This window comes from Cryptomeria japonica, chromosome 2 (genome assembly GCF_030272615.1).
Source record: "Cryptomeria japonica chromosome 2, Sugi_1.0, whole genome shotgun sequence".
NCBI lineage: Eukaryota > Viridiplantae > Streptophyta > Pinopsida > Cupressales > Cupressaceae > Cryptomeria > Cryptomeria japonica.
Genome location: NC_081406.1, coordinates 599,265,301 through 599,285,803, shown reverse-complemented (window position 1 = coordinate 599,285,803; position 20,503 = coordinate 599,265,301). Strand labels below are relative to the sequence as shown.

The following is a 20,503-nucleotide window of genomic DNA, read 5'->3' as shown; positions in this document are numbered from 1 at the left end:
ATAGAAAAAAATCGTATTGTGTCAAGTTGCTGGCCACAGTTCAACCATTTCTCCATTTGTAAGTCAAACTTAGTCTTTGATCCCCATAGTTGTCAATGGTGTTGCTCAGTTGCCTTGCCAGATGGTGATCTCCAAAGAATGTTTATTGGTAATCTACAATCAGCATTGAGGGAAAAACTTTTCTTAAACAAATATCCGAACATCACCAATCTCTATAGTGCTCTCACTAATTATCAGCATATGCTGACTCAATTCGGAGATTCTGCTCCAAACTCTCATGTTGTGGCCAATGTAATTATGATTCCTAAGGCAACTGAGAGAAATACATAAGAGCCTCAGCAAAATCGGGTATTTACAAAGTTATCCATTTCTTATTTGAGCATATTGCAAAAAAAAAACTATTAAGAGATAATGTGTCATGTCCCCTCCTTTATCGTTATATATATATATCAATTATTATTAATAATTAATATAATAATTACCAATGAATAATTATTTGAAATTTATTTATTTATTAAATATTATTATTTAATTAATAGTTATTTTTTATTACTAATAATATTCTTGAAATATTCAAATAAAAATTAGTTAATATTATATTATAATTTATTATAAATTATAAACATAATTTACATAAGCACGTAGGAAATAATGATTAAGGCCACCTCAGCAAGGATAATTCATGGGGAAGCTACGTACTCCCTATAGAGCTTATCGCAAGTATCACAGATTAAGCTGCCAACTCAACATCAAGTAGTCAATATTAGCATCGAGCAACTAAATAGTGGCTGAAAGAAATTACGATGATAGAAGATTAAGACTGCAATTAAAATATCGATTGTAACCGAGTAAGTTATATTGAGACTCAAATCAAGCGGTGTTGATATAACTAATACAAAGATTACATTCAATCTGTTTAAGAAGACAAAGGACGAAGGACGAATCAACAATAAGAAATCAACAACATAAACAATTATCGTTGCCATCCAATAGAAGTGAATATACATGGGAATTAATATTAATGAAGAGGCATGATGTTATATCCGGATTAAGTTATGTGGATGCATCAAAGTCTAAACCAATGACCAAATAATAATGAAGGAAACGATTAATAAGCTATTATGAAGAATGACGAATTTGAAGGGACATTACACGATAAGAAAGATTATTGTGACTCAGTGGCAGCGAGTGGAGATAGTGTTTTGATCATTTTCATTGTGTTCAATACCAGTCTATATATTAAGGAACGATATCAACTAAGTAAGCATTGAGTATCCAATTAATAAAGAAGATTAATTAATTAATGATATCAGATTTCCACAATCCATAGCTTATAATCTCACACTTTCTGGATTAGACTATAGCAGTTTTTTGCATCAATGTTTCGGATCACTCCGTGATCCATCATCGGGATACTAGAGAGCTAAGAACATGAAATGATAAGTTGCAAGTCAGACCTTGGCTAAAAAAAAGAAGAGAGGTAAGGAAAGGAGGCACGGGGTTCAAAGCAAAATAAATTAGATTTAAAAATAAGAGAAAAAAATAATGAAAATAATAAAATAAAAGGTGAGAATGAGAGAAAAGGATTAAAAAATGATGACAAAGAGAGAAAGCTTATAGTGATAAAAGGGCAAGATAAGGAAACTAACAAGAAGAGGTGAATAAAAACAAGAAACAAGAGAATAATAATAATAATTCCTTTCATTATTGTCATCATTATTATTATTATTATTATTCTCTTGTTTCTTTTTTTATTCATCTCTTCTTGTTAGTTTCCTTATCTTGCCCTTTTATCACTATTAGCTTTCTCTAATCGTCATCATTTTTTAATCCTTTTCTCTCATTCTCACCTTTTATTTTTTATTTTCATTATTTTCTTCTCTTATTTTTTAATCTAATTTATTTCACTTTGAACCCCGTGCCTCCTTTCCTTACCTCTCTTCTTTTTAGCCAAGGTCTGGTTTGCAGCTTATCATTTCATGTTCTTATCTCTCTAGTATCTTGATGATGGATCACGGAGTGTGATCCGAAATGTTGATGCAAAAAACTGCTACACAGTGCATGGAGATTAGAAGATTAATTAGTCATTAGCAAACACTAATTAGAGAACAGTGCAATTAAATTAAAGAGGCGTGATAAGTAAACAACGATCATTTTGGAAAGGCACGATTAGCATATGATTAGAAGAATTAATGAATAGTTGTACCTTTTGGAAAAGCCACCTGTCATATTCACCGTCAAGATATAAGAAGGCACAAGCCGGTTGCAAGAAAAAATTCTACATCACTTACAACACTACTGGTTGCAAGCAGTGGGATCACTATAGGGGTTATTATTTTACCAGTAATCGCATATTTCAGATGTCAAGTCAGATCAAGCAGTTCATATTCAACTCAGTTGCATATGATCCTAGGATCAACAACTATCCCTTGTTTGTACAGCTATGTCTGGTCCTCCCACTTTGCCTTTGCATCTTCATCTCACCTTTCTCAGGGTCCTAAGACATGCTACAATTTATGTGAAGCCCTCACCTTAGTTGCCTAAGCGCAAGTTCAAGCAAGGCCCATTTTTGTAGTTTCGTCATTGGAAATCAGTTCCTACAACCTCTTTGTCTGCTTCCGTGCATGTAGTGGAGGAGTTTCCACCTCTCCAAAGTTTGTCACCGCCCCACATTCAAAGGCCAACAGTACTGCTCCTATTTCACCATCTTGGGTCGAGTCACCTACCTCTTCTTCGAAGAGGTATTTGTTTGACTTTATAGATTAAACCCAAGGTTGTAAATAATCTTCACACAATCGCTGACTCTTGCCTCTTAGGAGTTGTTGGATGTGAATGTTGAGGCAACCTCATCCTTGGTTCTTGCTCCTAGTGAGGTGCCTAGTACTGCCCTGGTGATTGTCCCTCTTCAAGCTCATCCTCCCTCCCCGTATGATCAAGATAGGAAGGTCGATGATTTGATTGGAGGGGGGTGGGGGGGGAGGGAATTTCTAAGACAGTACTCTTCTTATCTTTTAGATTAGCGTCTGCCTGTTTGTGTTTCCCTCGTGCTTGTCTTAATATGTTGTGCTCTCTTAAGGGACCCAAGTTACTTCGTAGGTACTTGGAAACAAGAAATTATTTGTCATGCACTTCCTCAATTTGTCTCAGACTTCTTCTCTTTATTGTATCTTGACTTTCGACATTCATGGACGATGCAAAGCATTGGGGATATTTAAGCCTTCTTCCATGTTGACCTGAATTTTTATTTTATCTATCTTCATGTGCCCTTATTCAAATTCAAAAACTTTGGGACCACGATGAGTAACTCATATGCAACCATATATATAATTTAATTTCACTGTTGTGAGTTCTTCTGACACCGAATAATCGCATCCCCCGATCTCTTTGTGTGTTTTTGTTGATGTTGTGGGTATCATGTGTCATCTATTGCAAGCAAGGTGGCATTCCATGGAAACATCTAGCTATGTTGACATGACACAACATCTCTTCTCCTTAGAATGACTTTCGTTCCCTCTGTGTAATGCATATCATTCTAAAGGGGGGCTATCATATCTGCATTCATTTATCACATTTTTCTTTTATTTCATCTATCGCCTTTGTGGAGGCCAAAACAATATCTTAATAATCTTTAATCTCTTATGTGGCTGTCCTACAATACAATTTGTAGCAGTCACATGTTGCCCAATCGTATGGCTATCTAGGATAACACAACTTACTACCCATACCGACACCATCTAATAATCTTTTATCTCAGTGATGACTATCTTGCAGTTTGTGTTTGACCATTAATCGTTTTTGCATCTAGATTTTTTCTTTTCATCTAGCATGTTTGTCTCCAGCTTACACGTTTGTGATGATGCAGCTCAACAATGTCACATGAAGGTTCAAGTCTCTTCCCTAGGGGCAACTCTATTTAGGTAAAGGATTCTGCTTCCCCTTCGTGTCTTGATATAATTTCTTTAACTCTTTTTCTCTACTTTAACTCACATTTCTTTATGATATGCTCACTAAAGTGGGGGCAAATTGTAACATCGTAAATTGCACCCCATGCAATTCCACGTCACATGGCACCTTCACTTTAAGCTGAATCAAAGATGATGACCAACCTTCCACCTAATTAGCTCACTAAGCTTGCTTTGTCATTCCTTTTGCCTAGTTCCCAACTATGTGGACTGTTTTATTCTAGGACACGTGTGCATTACAAAGACGTCTATACACCGCACATTCCTCCCCCAAATATTCAGACCAAAGGTGGTCATTGGGATGTTACACCTACTAATTATGGCAGTGTAACACCTCCTTTCACACCCACCAAATATAGGACACTTCTCCAATCCCTTTATCTTGCCATTTTCGTTCATTTTGCAGTCTCTTTTGCATTTTCTCGCAATTGTAAACAATTTGGTTTTACTCTTATGTTTTTACTAGTTTTTTTGCATCTCGTCCACCATTACTGCACCTGTTCGTTGCACTATCACCATCATCAAAGCTTCACACATTTGAGGGATTTGTGCTTGTCTTTGCTCCAATAAGCTTCAACTCCTTGGTGTTGAAAAGGAGTTCTCTCTCTCTCACCAGTTGCATTGTTCATTTGCTCAACTCCATTTCAGCATATCATTTCGTATTATCTCTTTTATTGTATTCCATTATCATTTATCAATCCATCAATCTTGGCTGTCCGTGGAGGTGGAAACACCAAAACGGGGGTTTGACTATGACAAACCTTTAGATCACAACCCCAATGTAATGTCCCCATTGGGGATTCACCTAGATTTAGTCCAAAAACAATAATTCTAACTTAAAGTGAAAATTGTAATGCATTTATAAATATAATTTCATTAATATTGAATACATTTTTCTATAATATTTAATTCATAATGCTAAGAATAATTTTGGAAGATAAACTTATCTTGATAACTTCCTCTAATTGTCCATGGGAGATATACTATGACTGAAACAATGATGTCTACAGATCTCAAAGTGTTGCTCTTGAATTTGGTTATGGTTCCTGTTGTGAGGTATTCACACATTGCCCCATTGCAAATGGGGACCCCCACTTTTTCGCTTTCTAGGTTAGTTGTCTTAGTTTAGTTGTTAGTTGTTGTCGAGTCTTTGCTATTAACCTTTTTGTTTGTAGTTGCTCAGGAGTTGATCAAGTCCCCCTCTTAAGAATGAAGTGAGGTTCAACACTCCCTTTGCCCAGCAAAGACATAATCACTTCCAATTCTCCCAGCACTACCTGTGGGTGCCCAAACCCGATCACTCCCATTTCCATTTCTCATCATTGCCATCATCATTTCACCATTCCATTTCCTTCCATTTCCACCTTCCCTACCACACTTCACTTCCATTTACCATATCCTCTACCCACCTACCTTTCTATACTCCATCTATCCTTCCTTCCACCCATCCCTATATCCTAACCTACTTCACCTACATAACCTACCTTATATTTCCTAACTTCCATCCCACATCCTTAACCTACCCCTTCCACTACCTCTACCTTTACCTCCATTACCCCTTCCATCTCATTTACCTCCCTACCCTTCACCTATAACCTCACACCCACATCCTCTACCCTCCATCTCACAGCCTCTTACCCTTCTACTTCCCTTAGCCTACCCTTTTAGCCCTGTCCTATCCTAACCCACCTTCCATTTCCTACCTTTCCCCTTAACTACCACCTTACCCCCTTACCTTTTTTATTACCCCTTATACCTCCCGTTCCATTTTGCTCCCCATATATCCTAACTCCTTTCACCAACCCCTTTTACCTCCCACATCCTAGACCACCTCACCCCACGTATTTCATACCCATACCCCTTATGTCTCCCTTTTTCCCAAACATCCTCTCCTTCCCTTCCTCACGTGGCGTTTACCCTACCACTCTTCCCTTCCCCCACAACAGTTCATATTTCTCTCCACCGTATCACATTACATGCTGGGCCCCACACACTCCAAAATAGAGAATTAAATAAGTTTTTAAAGGACTCTTTGCTGGGACCCACTAACTTTTGGATTGGGAATTTAGAATGGTTTTTTGCATTGCATGGGCCCCACCAAAATTTTGAAATGAAAGAAAAGGTTTTTAATGAATTTTAAATAAAAGGGAAAGCATCCACCTCACTCTACCCCTTCATCCCTTCCACCTTATCCCATCCGTGGCAATTCTTTACCACATCACCCCATCTTCTTTGCCACAATATCCTCTTTTCTATTACACATTTCCACTCCCTTTTCACACCCGTGGCATATTTGGGCTCCACTAAAACTTTAGGATGGAGAATATAAAGAGCATTTCACTATAAATTTAATCCAAATCTCCATGTTCAAAAGAGAAGATTCGCTTCGAAGGTGGTGAAATCATTTTTTGAAGACATTTACTAAGGATCGCCCAGCTAGTGCATACAGCAGCAACTGTGATATTGATCAAATTCTGATCGTTTTGAGGCAGCAATCTTGATCTTTTACTTCAATGATAATCATCAGAGATCACCCCAAAGGCAATCTGATTCACCCATCGATTTATGATCAAGGAGATTTTGTTTTGAACTCAGCCTTGAAGGACCACGATATTGAGTTTTGATACTTCAACAGTGATTGAAAGGGCAGTAAATTTGTCACTCTTCAGCAAGTTTGACCTCCAAGATGGCAATATAAAGTTCAGATCTGAGACTTGAATCGTTTCAGTGGTTATCCAAGTCCAATCAAGGTGGCTTCATTGGAAATGATATTGTGCCTTTGAAAGTATGACATATCAGGCCAGCTAGTTGACAAAGCTTTGAAGGTTTTCAATTTCACCGGTCATGTTTTGGTTTGCAAAGGTCCCCTAATCTGGCCTATCATGTTTGCAAAGCTGCCTGAATTAGCTGATCAAAGTGTCAAGTTGCAAAGGAGGGCATTAAAGATCGCCTAGCATCCCTGAAATGTGAATGAAGTTTAAAAAATTTGTCTAATGTAATCAAAAAATCTGACTAAGTGTTTGAAGGGCAAATAAGAAGTTTACTTCATGTTCAAGCCAATGAGAGCGCACTTCACAAACTGAAACAGAAGAGCATATTTCACAAATTAGAGGATATGAGCGCACTTCAGCACTTCACAAATCACCACAGATGAGCGCACTTTGGCACTTCGTTAAATGGAGCGACTTCACGAGTTGGAGATTTGTAGCGACTTCATCAGTTGACAAATTGGAGCAAATTTCCTACCTCATGAGTTCAACATTTGGAGCGAATTTCCTACCTCATGAGTTCAACATTTGGAGCGAATTTCCTACTTCATGACTTCACCTTTTGGAGCGAACTTCATGAATGAGGAAAATGGAGCGAATTTCACCTTCAAAAGCTTTATGAGCGACATTGAAGATAAAGAGATGAAGGAAATTTGGATCACTTACTTCATGTTCAAGCATTCACAAGCAAACTTCACGACTTTGCATTTTGGAGCGAATTTCAGACTTCATGAGTTGCAAGTTTGGAGCGAACTTCATGACTTTGCACTTTAAGGCGAATTTCATACTTCATGAGTTGCAAGTTTGGAGAGAACTTCATGACTTTGCATTTTAAGGCGAATTTCATACTTCATGAGTTGCAAGTTTGGAGAGAACTTCATGACTTTGCACTTTGGAGCGAACTTCATACTTCATGAGTTGCAAGTTTGGAGCAAACTTCATGACTTCACCTTTTGGAGCGAATTCTATCAATGAACACACATGAGCAAGCCTACATGAAGAGAAATTGAAAGAAGTGAAGGATGATTGATAGCATTTAGCCTTGAATAGATTCAATTTGAAAATAAACTTCATGAACTCAACATTTGGAGCGAAATTTCCTACTTCATGAGTTGAGCAATTGGAGCGAATTTCCTACTTCATGAGTTCAGCATTTGGACTGAATTTCCTACTTCATGAGTTCAACTTTTGGAGCGAACTTTACAAAATGAACTTCATGAATCACTGAACTGGAGAGAACTTTATACAAAATGCACTTAATGAGTTAGGGAAATGGAGCGAAATTCATGATCAAAGGTGGAAGAGCGAATTCAAGTGTATTGAGAAGCATGAAATGCACTTCATGAGTTCAAGGTTTGGAGCGAACTTCAGGAGTTGAGAATTGGAGCGAATTTCCACAAAGGTGAACTTCATGACTTGGAAGATTGGAGAGAATTTCATGAGTTGAGAAAGACAAGAGAACTCAATAAGCAAGGTGATTGAAACAAGCTTCACGTGCACACCATCTAGAGCAATCTTCATCTTCAAACCTACATGAGCAAATCTCAACTTCATGAATTAGCATGCATGAGCGAATTCCATATTGAATTTCACGAACTCAACATACAAGAGTGAACTTCATGAATGGATATAGGGGAGCGAACTTCATGTTCTGAGCTGCAACAGCCAATTTCAAGAATGAAAGTAAATTCAAAGGCAAGACAAGGCCAACTTAATGAACATCAAGGGTGGAATAAACTTCACGAACTCCTCTCCACGAGCCAAAAACAACTTCAAGTGTCGCTTCATGAGGGCGAATTCTCTTTATATGTTCTTTTTAAATCTATATACCAAGTGTATTTGATACTCGCTTGTTTGTTGTGCAGGAGATGAAGCAAGATACAAAGAGGACCTCTTCAAGAAGCTTCATCAGCAAGCACAAGAACATCAAGGAAGAGAAGATCTCAAAGTGTTTAAAGACTCTCACCACCTTGATTCCGTGAAAAAGACTCAAAATGCTACCATGTTGAAAGACTTCAAATGTCCAATAGCTGCAAGCAATAGAGCAGGATGTCTTCAAGGTTCTCATTCTATCCCATTAACATGGAGAGATCACAGGAGTGCAAAGAAGAAATCATCTAACTACCTCAAGGCACTAGAGCAAAAAGGAAGTTGAGGATTGGAGCGAATTTCCACAAAGGTGAACTTCATGACTTGGAAGATTGGAGCAAATTTCATGAGTTGAGAAAGACAAGAGAACTCAATAAGCAAGGTGATTGAAACAAGCTTCAAGTGCACACCATCTAGAGAAATCTTCATCTTCAAACCTACATGAGCAAATCTCAACTTCATGAATTAGCATGCATGAGCGAATTTCATATTGAATTTCACAAACTCGACATACAAGAGTGAACTTCATGAATAGATATAGGGGAGCGAACTTCATGTTCTGAGCTGCAAAAGCCAATTTCAAGAATGAAAGTAAATTCAAAGGCAAGACGAGGCCAACTTAATGAACATCAAGGGTGGAATAAACTTCACGAACTCCTCTCCACGAGCAAAAAAAAACTTCAAGTGTCACTTCATGAGGGCGAATTCTCTTTATATGTTCTTTTTAAATCTATATACCAAGTGTATTTGATACTCGCTTGTTTGTTGTGCAGGAGATGAAGCAAGATACAAAGAGGACCTCTTCAAGAAGCTTCATCAACAAGCACAAGAACATCAAGGAAGAGAAGATCTCAAAGTGTTTAAAGACTCTCACCGCCTTGATTCCGTGAAAAAGACTCAAAATGCTACCACGTTGAAAGACTTCAAATGTCCAATAACTGCAAGCAATAGAGCAAGATATCTTCAAGGTTCTCATTCTATCCCATTAACATGGAGAGATCACAGGAGTGCAAAGAAGAAATCATCTAACTACCTCAAGGCACTAGAGCATAAAGGAAGTTGAGGATTGGAGCGAATTTCCACAAAGGTGAACTTCATGACTTGGAAGATTGGAGCGAATTTCATGAGTTGAGAAAGACAAGAGAACTCAATAAGCAAGGTGATCGAAACAAGCTTCACCTACACACCATCTAGAGCAATCTTCATCTTCAAACCTACATGAGCAAATCTCAACTTCATGAATTAGCATGCATGAGCGAATTTCATATTGAATTTCACGAACTCGACATACAAGAGTGACCTTCATGAATGCATATAGGGAAGCGAACTTCATGTTCTGAGCTGCAAAGCGAATTTCAAGAATGAAAGTAAATTCAAAGGCAAGACGAGGCCAACTTAATGAACATCAAGGGTGGAATAAACTTCACGAACTCCTCTCCACGAGCAGAAAACAACTCATGAAATCTATATATGTTCGCTTCATGAGGGCGAATTCTCTTTATATGTTCTTTTTAAATCTATATATCAAGTGTATTTGATACTCGCTTGTTTGTTGTGCAGGAGATGAAGCAAGATACAAAGAGGACCTCTTCAAGAAGCTTCATCAGCAAGCACAAGAACATCAAGGAAGAGAAGATCTCAAAGTGTTTAAAGACTCTCACCGCCTTGATTCCGTGAAAGAGACTCAAAATGCTACCATGTTGAAAGACTTCAAATGTCCAATAGCTGCAAGCAATAGAGCAGGATATCTTCAAGGTTCTCATTCTATCCCATTAACATGGAGAGATCACAGGAGTGCAAAGAAGAAATCATCTAACTACCTCAAGGCACTAGAACATAAAGGAAAGATAGCCAACATGATGGAAGGATGTTTTACAGTCTTGAATTCCCTTCGGGAATCCAAGAATTGAAGTCAGTACGATGAAGAGCTACATTCAACCAGTTGCATCATTCATCAAGTATGTCGAAAACGAAGGAGGATCAACCCAAGTCATCACAAGACCTACATCGAGCATGATCGAGGGAGCAGATAGTTTCAAAAGAGTTAATCAAAGTTTGCTTCTCATCATCATCATCACTTTAAGCAAACTGGATAATGTTGAGAATCAAGAGATATCTCTCAACATCCCTTCGTGATGATGAATCAAATCAAGTCTACAAAGTGCAAGTTGGAGGTCGTGTCCCAATCATCATCCCAGTCACTATCTCTACCAATCAGGGAAGGTCTACCTCAGCATATCTTAATTCAATGAACCTGACTCACCAATGTTGGCACAAACTTCGAGGCACCTACCCTTGTTATCTATTGGTCATGCCAAAGTGTTGTCATTATTTCATTGGCCAGAATTGAGTTTGTTGTAACAAACCCTAATTAGGGTTTTCATTGTAAAATCTCAGCCATTGATTTCAAATGGATCTAAGCCATTGAATTGTATTGAGAACACTATAAAAGGCTCAAGTCTCTCATTTGTAAAGGTTAATAGTGAATAGAATAGAATAATAGATAACTTAGAAGAATAGCAATTAGAATAGGAGTTAGATTAGGAGAAGGCAAAGATTGTTGCCAAACCTTGTTGTAGAGAACAATTGATTTCATTGAAGTTATGGTGAATTTGATTTGTTGCTTCAACAACCCGCATGGTCTTTACTTCTCAATTTACTTTCATGTTGATTAGTTCGAATGCATTTGCGTGGAATCCGTTTCGTCCATACCACTAGCCTCTTGCTGATTGTAAGTGTGCCTTGTGTGGTCAACTGGAGTAATATGAGCTTAACTTCAAATCTCTATACATCCATTGTTCATGCATTAACTTGAATGGTGAACAGTGTTCGATGGTATTGATTCGAATATCTTTGAAATGTCCTTAGAAGACTACACTGAGCTTGTGTCAAATTGTTCAAGTTGATGGTGAAACCTCACTCGGTTGGATTCCATCTAATCATTCAACCATATTCTTACATTCTAGGCCTTAGAATAAACTCTCTCAACCCTTCATCTTTTGTCATTTTTACAAACTCAAGCTAGTTGAGGATAAAACAAAGCATCACAAGATCGCAACATCAGATGATCTAAGTTCCAGCAATTCAAGCATTCGACAATTCAACGTAATTGTAAGTCCCCTTGTGATTCCAGCATAATCACATCAACCAACAGAGCTTATCCACACATAGTGACCCTACATTCATGAACCTTGGAGTCTTCTCCAGTGATCCTTAAGCTAATCTTCAGCATTTGAGAGATTTTGTTTAAGAGAGGATAAGATACTCTTGGGTATTTTATTTTGTGTTCGCATGTGCGTAAAAAACACATCAACAGTTCCTTACACAAGATGATAGACTTTGATGACTTCGTTCTTTAATTAATATCTCACAAAAATTTATTTATTTGCTTCATTGATTCATATTTATTCTCCTTGAATGGTCTGCCTTTCTATATTTATATATACTCTCATGTGCTTAATAAATATGCTAAACTGTGCTTCATAAATCTGCTATAATCCTCATCTTATATTTCCTTCACAAATTCTTCTTTTGACAAACCTTCTATTATATTCTCTTCATATTATCTGCCCATCTATATCCCATCTATTTTCTTTTCTTATATCTTTGCACAATCTGAAGGGATGCATTTTTGGGAGACATCTTCTCTCCATAATCGGTTTGCACCTCTTCATAACATAACTACATCGATCTGCATACTAATGATTATTTTATTACCTCTTTAATCGTTGCTTGTTCATTAGATAACTAATCATCTGATTAGGATATTCACTGGTTTATGTCATTGTGACTTCATCGACTCCTTAAATAATTCTTCTCCAAACGATAACCTCTTAAATCGCAGCTCTCATTGTATTGATTGTTGCTTAATCGGCTGTTCCAAAACATAGACTTTTATCACAGAAATTACGGCTCCTGTACATCGCTGTCACTACTTCTTTAAGTCAAGCATTGATTCTTCATATATAGATAATGACTTATTGACGGTTCTTATTGAATTGTCCCTTCTTGTTCATTATCGTTCCATACTTTTCCCAACGATTTGATAAACTCAATTATAAGTAAGGCTTTTCCATAGCTTGGATATGTATCCTTATTCACGATAAAGTGCTCCATTTCCTCCATCGTATTTGGGAATATGTAGCCTCCATGTGGAATATCCTTGCTGAGGTGGGCTTTGTATGAAATCGCTCCCTTATTTACTTGACGTAACTTATGTTATCCCCACGATGATGCCTGTTCCAGAGTTCTATAAACATTTGTTTGTCGTCACCAATGATTGACACCGTGCAATATAACAATATAGTTCGTTTAATATTATGGTGAGTGTATTAATAGTTACAATACCTAAGGTTCTGTGATTCCATCATTATCGCCAAAGATATTTTCTTTGCATGGGTTGTTCATGAGCAGAATTAATCCTAATGATGGTCGATTGATATTTACGGTGGTATAAATAGAGAATTCCATATTGTTACTATGTGAATCAATCCCACTATAGAGACACATATATCTCATTATCTGAATAATTATGTTGAACTCTTTAAAGCCAGTTTCCAATAATGAACTATTATATTTGCATCGAATAATAGTCTGGACTTGTAATGTATATTTACAAAATAATATTTAATAAATAAATAAATTTCAAATAGTCATTTGTTGGTAATTATTATATTAATTAATAATAATTGTTTCTTTTCAGATATATATATATAACAATCAAGGAAGGGACATGACACCCAACATTTTCATCCTCGCTTGTTTTGTGTGCAGGTTTGGAGAAGAGTGGAATAGTGTTGGCTAGACGCTTCATTCGCCAGACTCGTTGTGAAATTCTCTCTCTCCCATCTTTGTCTTTGTAATGGTTTGTTTCAGTTAATTTCATTTCACCGCTTTTGTTTCTGTTGCATTTAGTACTTTAAATTTGTATTTGGTCACTTCTGCACTTTCTGGTACGATCTTCTGTGTTTAGTCTGTACAGGATGCTTGCACACCGCACTGCCGTCCTCGACATGCGCATGTGTCCTGGATAGAGAGCACACAGAGCTTGCCAGACAGTCTCAGTGACCTGCACTTTCAGCTCTCATAGTTAAAACACTTTTATTTGTTAGTACCAGAGAGTTTCATGTGCATTTCCATCCTTAGTGAGTAAACTTGGAGGATGGAAGACTCTGAAGGTTTACTCTGAGTGGAGAGAAGGAAATTGAGTCCTCAAGGGGTCTAACCACCCTTCACAGTGGTTCAGTTTTCCTACTCAACGCTAACAAGTTTATGTTTCTTTTTGGATGTTGACATTCCAAGCTCCTCTAGTTACACATTGTTAAGCCTTTCCTTAAAATATTGTCATGCATTAGCTTTTGATTCTATTGAGATCTATATTGTTAATTATTAATTTATTTATTTTTAATTTAACAAATTATTCAGCCTCCACCAGCTCCTGCAACTACATAATGCTATAAAGCTCCATGATCACACCGCCATCTTTGATCTCCCAAAACTTCCAATATATGTAGCAAGTCAACACACATTACACAAGATTGGTGGCAGAGTGACAAATGGCCACAATGACCAGAAGGAAAGCCACAGTCCCATTCTCTTCAAAGAGAGTTGTACTGTAAATCTCTTGAAGGACAGTCAAGTGTATATAACCTTGGTACAGATTGTACTCTGGGTTCAATGTTGCCATAAAAAGTGTTAATAAGCCAAGAAAAACATGTTGTGCCCATCAAATAAGATTCTTGAAAATTGCTAGTTGTCAATGTCATTTGTGGCTATGACAGATTTGCTGATTTTGAGCAAGTAAACCATGAAATCTTTATTGAAATATACTTGATTCATTGATTTTGATTTAACAAGCTAAAATTTCGTAAAAATATCTTATTGAAGAGTGGCAGGAACACTCTAATTGGGCAAGATCAAACTAAGAATGGATGACCCTTGGTAACTTCTTGCATTCAATCTCTAGGATAGTGGGATTGTCATCCTGACACCCCAAATTATGGTATGTCATAATTTGTAAATGACAAATGTTGTAAGAATGGGAGGATTACAAATTTGTATATACTTTGCCTTACATGTTTTTCATGGGGATATGCAAGGGAATTAGGTGAATGGCATTACAAATAAATAATTCAAAAACTTCCCTATGGAAACCCAGCCGTCATTACACTTGTCAACAAGTTCATCACTTGTTCACATTTTTGCTCAGTCTATTAGAACTTACGATTTCCCAAGAATCGTGATGCTTATTGATGAAAGCAGTCTATTACAGTGAGAACAATAGATTGCAGCCTGTGGCATCATGTAGACTCAATAGTGACATTCTAGTTCCGTTCTTTAGGGTGAAACTCGTTGCATCAACTGCATTTCTTACATTTCTCTTTTCTAGACTTACAGAGGTTCATAAAATTGCAATACTGTAAGATTGCTTGTAGTCTTAAAGTTTAAAAACATAAAAAAATTTAGGTCAATATTTCATGAAATAAGGAATTTATTTAAAATGCAAATAGCAAAACCCATAAGCTACCAAGGTTATTGGGATCCTATTTCAAAATACTCTTGCAATCCATCTCAAAACTTGAACCCTCATTTTGTCAGGGGATGTGATGACTAAGTAGGTTGTATTTTCACTAACTTTTTGCAGCTTAGAGATCAAATGGTGAAGATAAATCATTGTTCATGCTGACTTATGATTCATTGTTCATGCTTTTGAAAGAATTCAAATCTGGATCTATTTGTCTTGAATAGTTTAGCACAGTAATTTGTTTCATCAGCTAATGCCAGTTTCAAACAAAAATCATGCGTAATCCAACTACAGGAATCAACCCCCAAAGAAGTAAAGAACCATTTGCCTTGTTAGCTGTTACAATATGCAACAGGAAGACCGAATAAACAAACCCAATTTCTTACTATTTAACATAAAGTGATAAAATCCAACTAACTGTAGTATCTGCAAATCTATCGCCTAAATCAACCTAGGGCCATAGGAACCAGTTACTGTTGAATTATTACTAAGAATATGTTAACTTACAGCAGCAAATAGAATCATACCCCTATGTAGATGTGATGACCATGTGCACAAACAGAGGAGCTTGGTGCTACTTTCAGAAGGTTGGGTTTATTCAATGATTCTTAGTGTTGACGAAAAAAGTAAAATGACATCTGATGATATTTTCTTTTTGCTGGAAGTGTGGAAACAAGGCAATAAGCTTCAGAGCCTGCACAAAAAAGGATGCTTCATAGAGCTAAGTAGGCAAGTTCCAAAGGGTGATTCTTCTGCCTTTGCACTGATTAGCATCTTATACATATATGTGGAGACCTTATTCCATCCCATATAAAACCTGATGAACTGCATAACAGCAAAATCAACTTCAAGTCTTCAATAGTGATTCACAGTCCGACTGACATAATTTGATAATTGTAGAAAACAGTCGAGATTAAAAAAAAGGACAGACCAAACTAAACCAATTACTGCAAGGAAAAGCAACTACATCATGTCAAATTTGAAATCACGACCTAGTAGAAAAAAGCTTTGTGCTTTAAGAGAGTTGGCTTTAAGAGAGTTCAAATTTTTACATGAACCAATTAAATATTTTTTCGGTAGAATGTGCTGTTGAAAGTCCTCTCTACAATACATTTGACTTCTGAATGTATTTATTGTGGTCGTTTAAAATATGATATTCATTTCTCTCTTCCAGGATCGTAGAGGTATGATATTCATTTCTCTCTTCCAGGATCATAGAGGGTTAATATTGAATCTTGCAACGGAAACTTTGTAATACATTTGTGTTCCAACAGAGTTGTAGAATTTGTGGTGTACCAATGACAGTGTTACCATATTTATAAATCATAAGAATGCAATTCATGTTTACCCCACACAACCCAAATAATTTAAAAATTCTTATCAAAAAGCAAGACCCCCAATAAAAAACCGTCGTGAAAACTAATGCTTTACACAAACCCAAAGACTTTTCTGGCATTTACCCACGCTACCCTATAATTTAGAAGCTAAGAGCCTCATGGCAATGGTGTGCGTATGTAACACAATTAACCTGATAAATCAATAAATTTATATCGTGCATCAAAAACAACAAATTGAATAAAACTTCAAGCTATCCCAGAGACAGAATTTAAGCGCTTTAAACAAAATAGCCAAAATTTTGGTCATCAAATAGCCTGTGAATTGAAGAGATGTACATATTTGGATGGGAAACTAAAATCCATACCTGCAATACACCATAAACAACCAGGGTGCTCATGATCCCCGCCACTGCTACAACCAATTTTGATGTCGTTTTCTCCACAGTGCCAGCACAAATAGACCCCATTCTATTGTCTGTGCAAACCCTTATTTTTCATTCCCAAATGACAATACTTCTTATTTATCCAAACCCTTGTTTAAAATCCCCAGCAAATCATGAAAAGAATTCTTCTTCTCCTCCTTCGTCTTCTGCATTAGGGCGTCTGTATCTGCTTGTTCGGTATAAACTAAAATACCAATTTTATTTCTAAATGAAAACAGTAATCGTTGCGCAAGATTTAGCGCTGCAAACGAGAGAAAAATGTGCTGCAACTAAATTCAGCAGCTCGGAAGAATAAAATAACGAATTTGCAAAATTAATGCTGATCCATTGGTAATTGCACGCTCTCTATAACACCGACATGGAAATAGAAAAAATAAATGTTCGCGTTGGTTTATACGTCTGGAAAGTGTACTTATTTTAGCCGGCAGCTTTCTCTATGTTTCTTTATATATCTATATTTTTAAAAAATTTACTAGCACTATGTTTTCAACGTTTAGCCTTGGAAACGGTCGGTAAGTTGTCTCCGTTATTTTCTTGGGGATAATTGAGTGCACATGTTTTTTTGTTTGACCAATTTGATAAAGACATAATTACATTGCCACATTTTATCTTATAGATTGTTTGGTCCTATTGATTTGTCAAACATTTTAGATAGAATGTAGTTTAAAATATTAATTTAAAAGGTTTAACTTGATGACTAAGTAATTGATATAAGTAAAATTTAATATTGGTTCGTCGGTAAAAATTTTAATTAGTAAAAATTATATAATAAGTAAAAGGAAAGATTGATTATAAGTTGTATCTAGAAATTGGATTGATGTTGATTTTGCTTGACTAAAATGTGGGTGATAACTAAAATGAAGAAATTAATATTGATGAAAAGGAAAGATTTCCTTAAGCAAAATATGGGTCAATTGAATGAAATGCATACCCATCAACACAATCAACTTAGACTAGTTAAAATGATAATAAACAATGATAAAGCATGTAAAGTGAATGGTACTTTAGGAAATTAAACGCAATGGATAAGCTTTAGGAACAAAAGTGTTGAATGAGACTAATGTTCCATTCAAATCCACTCACCTCGAGTTTTGAAATATATAAGTTATTTGTCTATACCTTGCCTCGGTAATGGAATAGTGTGAATTTTGCCGCAAGTCAAATCCATGCAAGTACGATACCAATCTTATATCATGTGGACTTGACCTAGCATGCAAAGGTGCTTCGTAATATGTAGAAGTGATATTGTGCATCGTTGACTTCTACAACTTTTGTTACTTAAAACTCCACTCTACAGTTTGTTGATGATTTGTGGTACTTAAAAATACCTTGAGGAAATGATTTAATTGCAAGTTTCATGTTATGGTAGGACAATTTCATTGATTTGATTATCTTTACAATCACAAAAAATGATTGAAGACAACAATATTTAATCATGCAAATATCCTGGGGTTGGGGGCCTAGCTCGATTAGTGAGAGCTTACAGTGGTGAAGCACGAGGTCACGAGGTCTAGTCTCCCCCCAGCCCACGTGGTATTGGAGGACATGTTGCGCCAGCACATTAAAAAGTTTACCTGGCGCACTGCAGTTTATAGGGGGTTCTATACCCGATTCCTGCAATCTAAAAAAAAAAATCATACAAATATCCTAGAATGATGATGTAGAATTTGGTTCCTTTTAGTGTTCTACAAATGACTTTTAGAATCATTTCTTATTGAAGTCTATGTGATATATAAATGATAATCAACTAGCAATTGCACTTTGGTGTGCAATGGGTACGTCAGGGAGATGTGGAAGGTCAATTAGTAAAAAACTGATCTATTTTTGGCATGTTTTTGTGCAATAAATAAGGTCAATTGGTAGGCCATTTAGAAAATAATTTTGTGTTTGAATCAAATATTTTTAATGGACAATTGTTATCTTCAAATCAACTATGCATACACTTAAAGGGTTCAAAACACAATTGAAAAACCTATGAATTAGGAAGACATTTAGAATCCATTATAAACAGTGTCATGTTATGTTTGCAATAAGTAGAGGGAGAGAGAGAGGGAGACATAGATGGGAGATGGGAGAGAGGTAGGAGATAAAGAGAGATGAGAGAAGGATTAATAGAGATGGGAGAGATAAATGTATAGAGGGGGAGAGGGGGGGAGATATTGAGGTAGAGTGAGATGGAGAGATAAAGAGATAAAGATAGATGGATAGATGGAAGAAGAAATATGGAGAGATAGAGATAGAGGAAAAGATACATAGATGTCTAGGATGAAGGATAGAGAGAGGGAGATAGACATAGAGATGAAGATAGAGGGAGAGGGAGAGAGAAATAGAGGAAGATTGGGATAGGAAGAGGGAAAGAGGGAGAGATAAGGAAATATGAGAAGAGAAGAAGAGAGTTATAGATATATGGAAGAGAGGGAGGGAGAGAGAGGGGGGGTAGAGATGGAAAGAGAAGAGGGGTGAGAGGGAGGTGGAGAGAGGGAGGTATATAGATAGAGGGTGAAACAAAGATATGGAGGGATATAGGTATAGAAAGCTATGGATAGAGAGAGGGGTAAGAGGGAGATAGATAGAGAAATAGAGTAGGAGAGATGGAGAGAGATATATGAAGGAAGAGAGGGAGGGGTAGCTCAATAAATAGAGAGGTAGTGATATTAAAAAGGGCAGTATAGCAAGAGAGAGAGAGAGAGAGAGAGAGAGAGAGAGAGAGAGAGAGAGAGAGAGAGAGAGAGAGAGAGAGAGAGAGAGAGAGAGAGAGAGAGATGATTAATCATGGGCCTTGAGGCTAATAATAAAATATTCCTTTTACATGTATCATAGAAGTAATGACATGTTATCCTACCCACCAACTTGGGTTCCCCATTTTGGCATTATTCTCCCATTCAAAGATGTTTTATGACATGCATCATACATTGTCATAATGTTGGTCATGATTGTCTACATTGTACCTCCCTAAAATCATGCTCTTACATGCACTATAGAATCTCTTACAATGTTGTAGATACTCTTATACATCTTACATCACATAATTCTTTACATTTTCACACATCATACAAAGGCATACCTATAATATACTGGCCAACTCATAAGTGGCAAAACTCACTTCCCAAATAAAATAGTTATAATAAATAAATACAATTAAATACACATTTAGAACATTGGGACTTGCAAGGTGTGTGAATATAATCCCAACACCTTGAATATGATGAGCATTGACAAATCTATCAACTTCTAGATGGATATTTCATAGGGAAAGTAATGTAGATCTATTGGTTGCTCATACTATTTAGGAAGCACAATAAGGGGTAAACTTAGAGATTATTAGATTTAGTAGGTGAAAAATAGCAGTAGATCTAGAGTTTGAAAGGACTTTTCTTTTCTTTTAATAAGTTTATCCTCAAAAATCTTTCTCACAAAGTAATTGAATGGTTTCCTCATATGAAATGTTGATTCTTTTAGGGTTTACATAAATAAAGATGGGTGTGAATGGCTATGTAGTTTTGATTATCTCCAAATCCAAGAGTGATTTCTCCCAAACATAATGCTTTTGTTTGGTTGACTACTCTCAACAAAAGCCTTGCATTTGACAATCATAAAAAAT

General features: G+C 36.5%; 1 protein-coding gene across 2 annotated transcripts in view; it reads right to left on the bottom strand.

Moving 5' to 3' along the window:
• LOC131063014 (UDP-galactose/UDP-glucose transporter 5B) overlaps positions 1–17,304 on the bottom strand; it is a 45,880-nt gene extending 28,576 nt beyond the window's left edge. Inside the window, exon 1 of one of the 2 annotated variants that reach the window (XM_057996776.2) lies at positions 16,825–17,304. In XM_057996776.2, the coding sequence (XP_057852759.2) occupies positions 16,825–16,926 (102 nt within the window). In that variant the 5' untranslated portion in view covers positions 16,927–17,304. The remainder of the gene's footprint in view (positions 1–16,824) is intronic. The other variant, XM_057996775.2, reaches the window with a different exon arrangement.
• Positions 17,305–20,503: the final 3,199 nt, after the last annotated feature.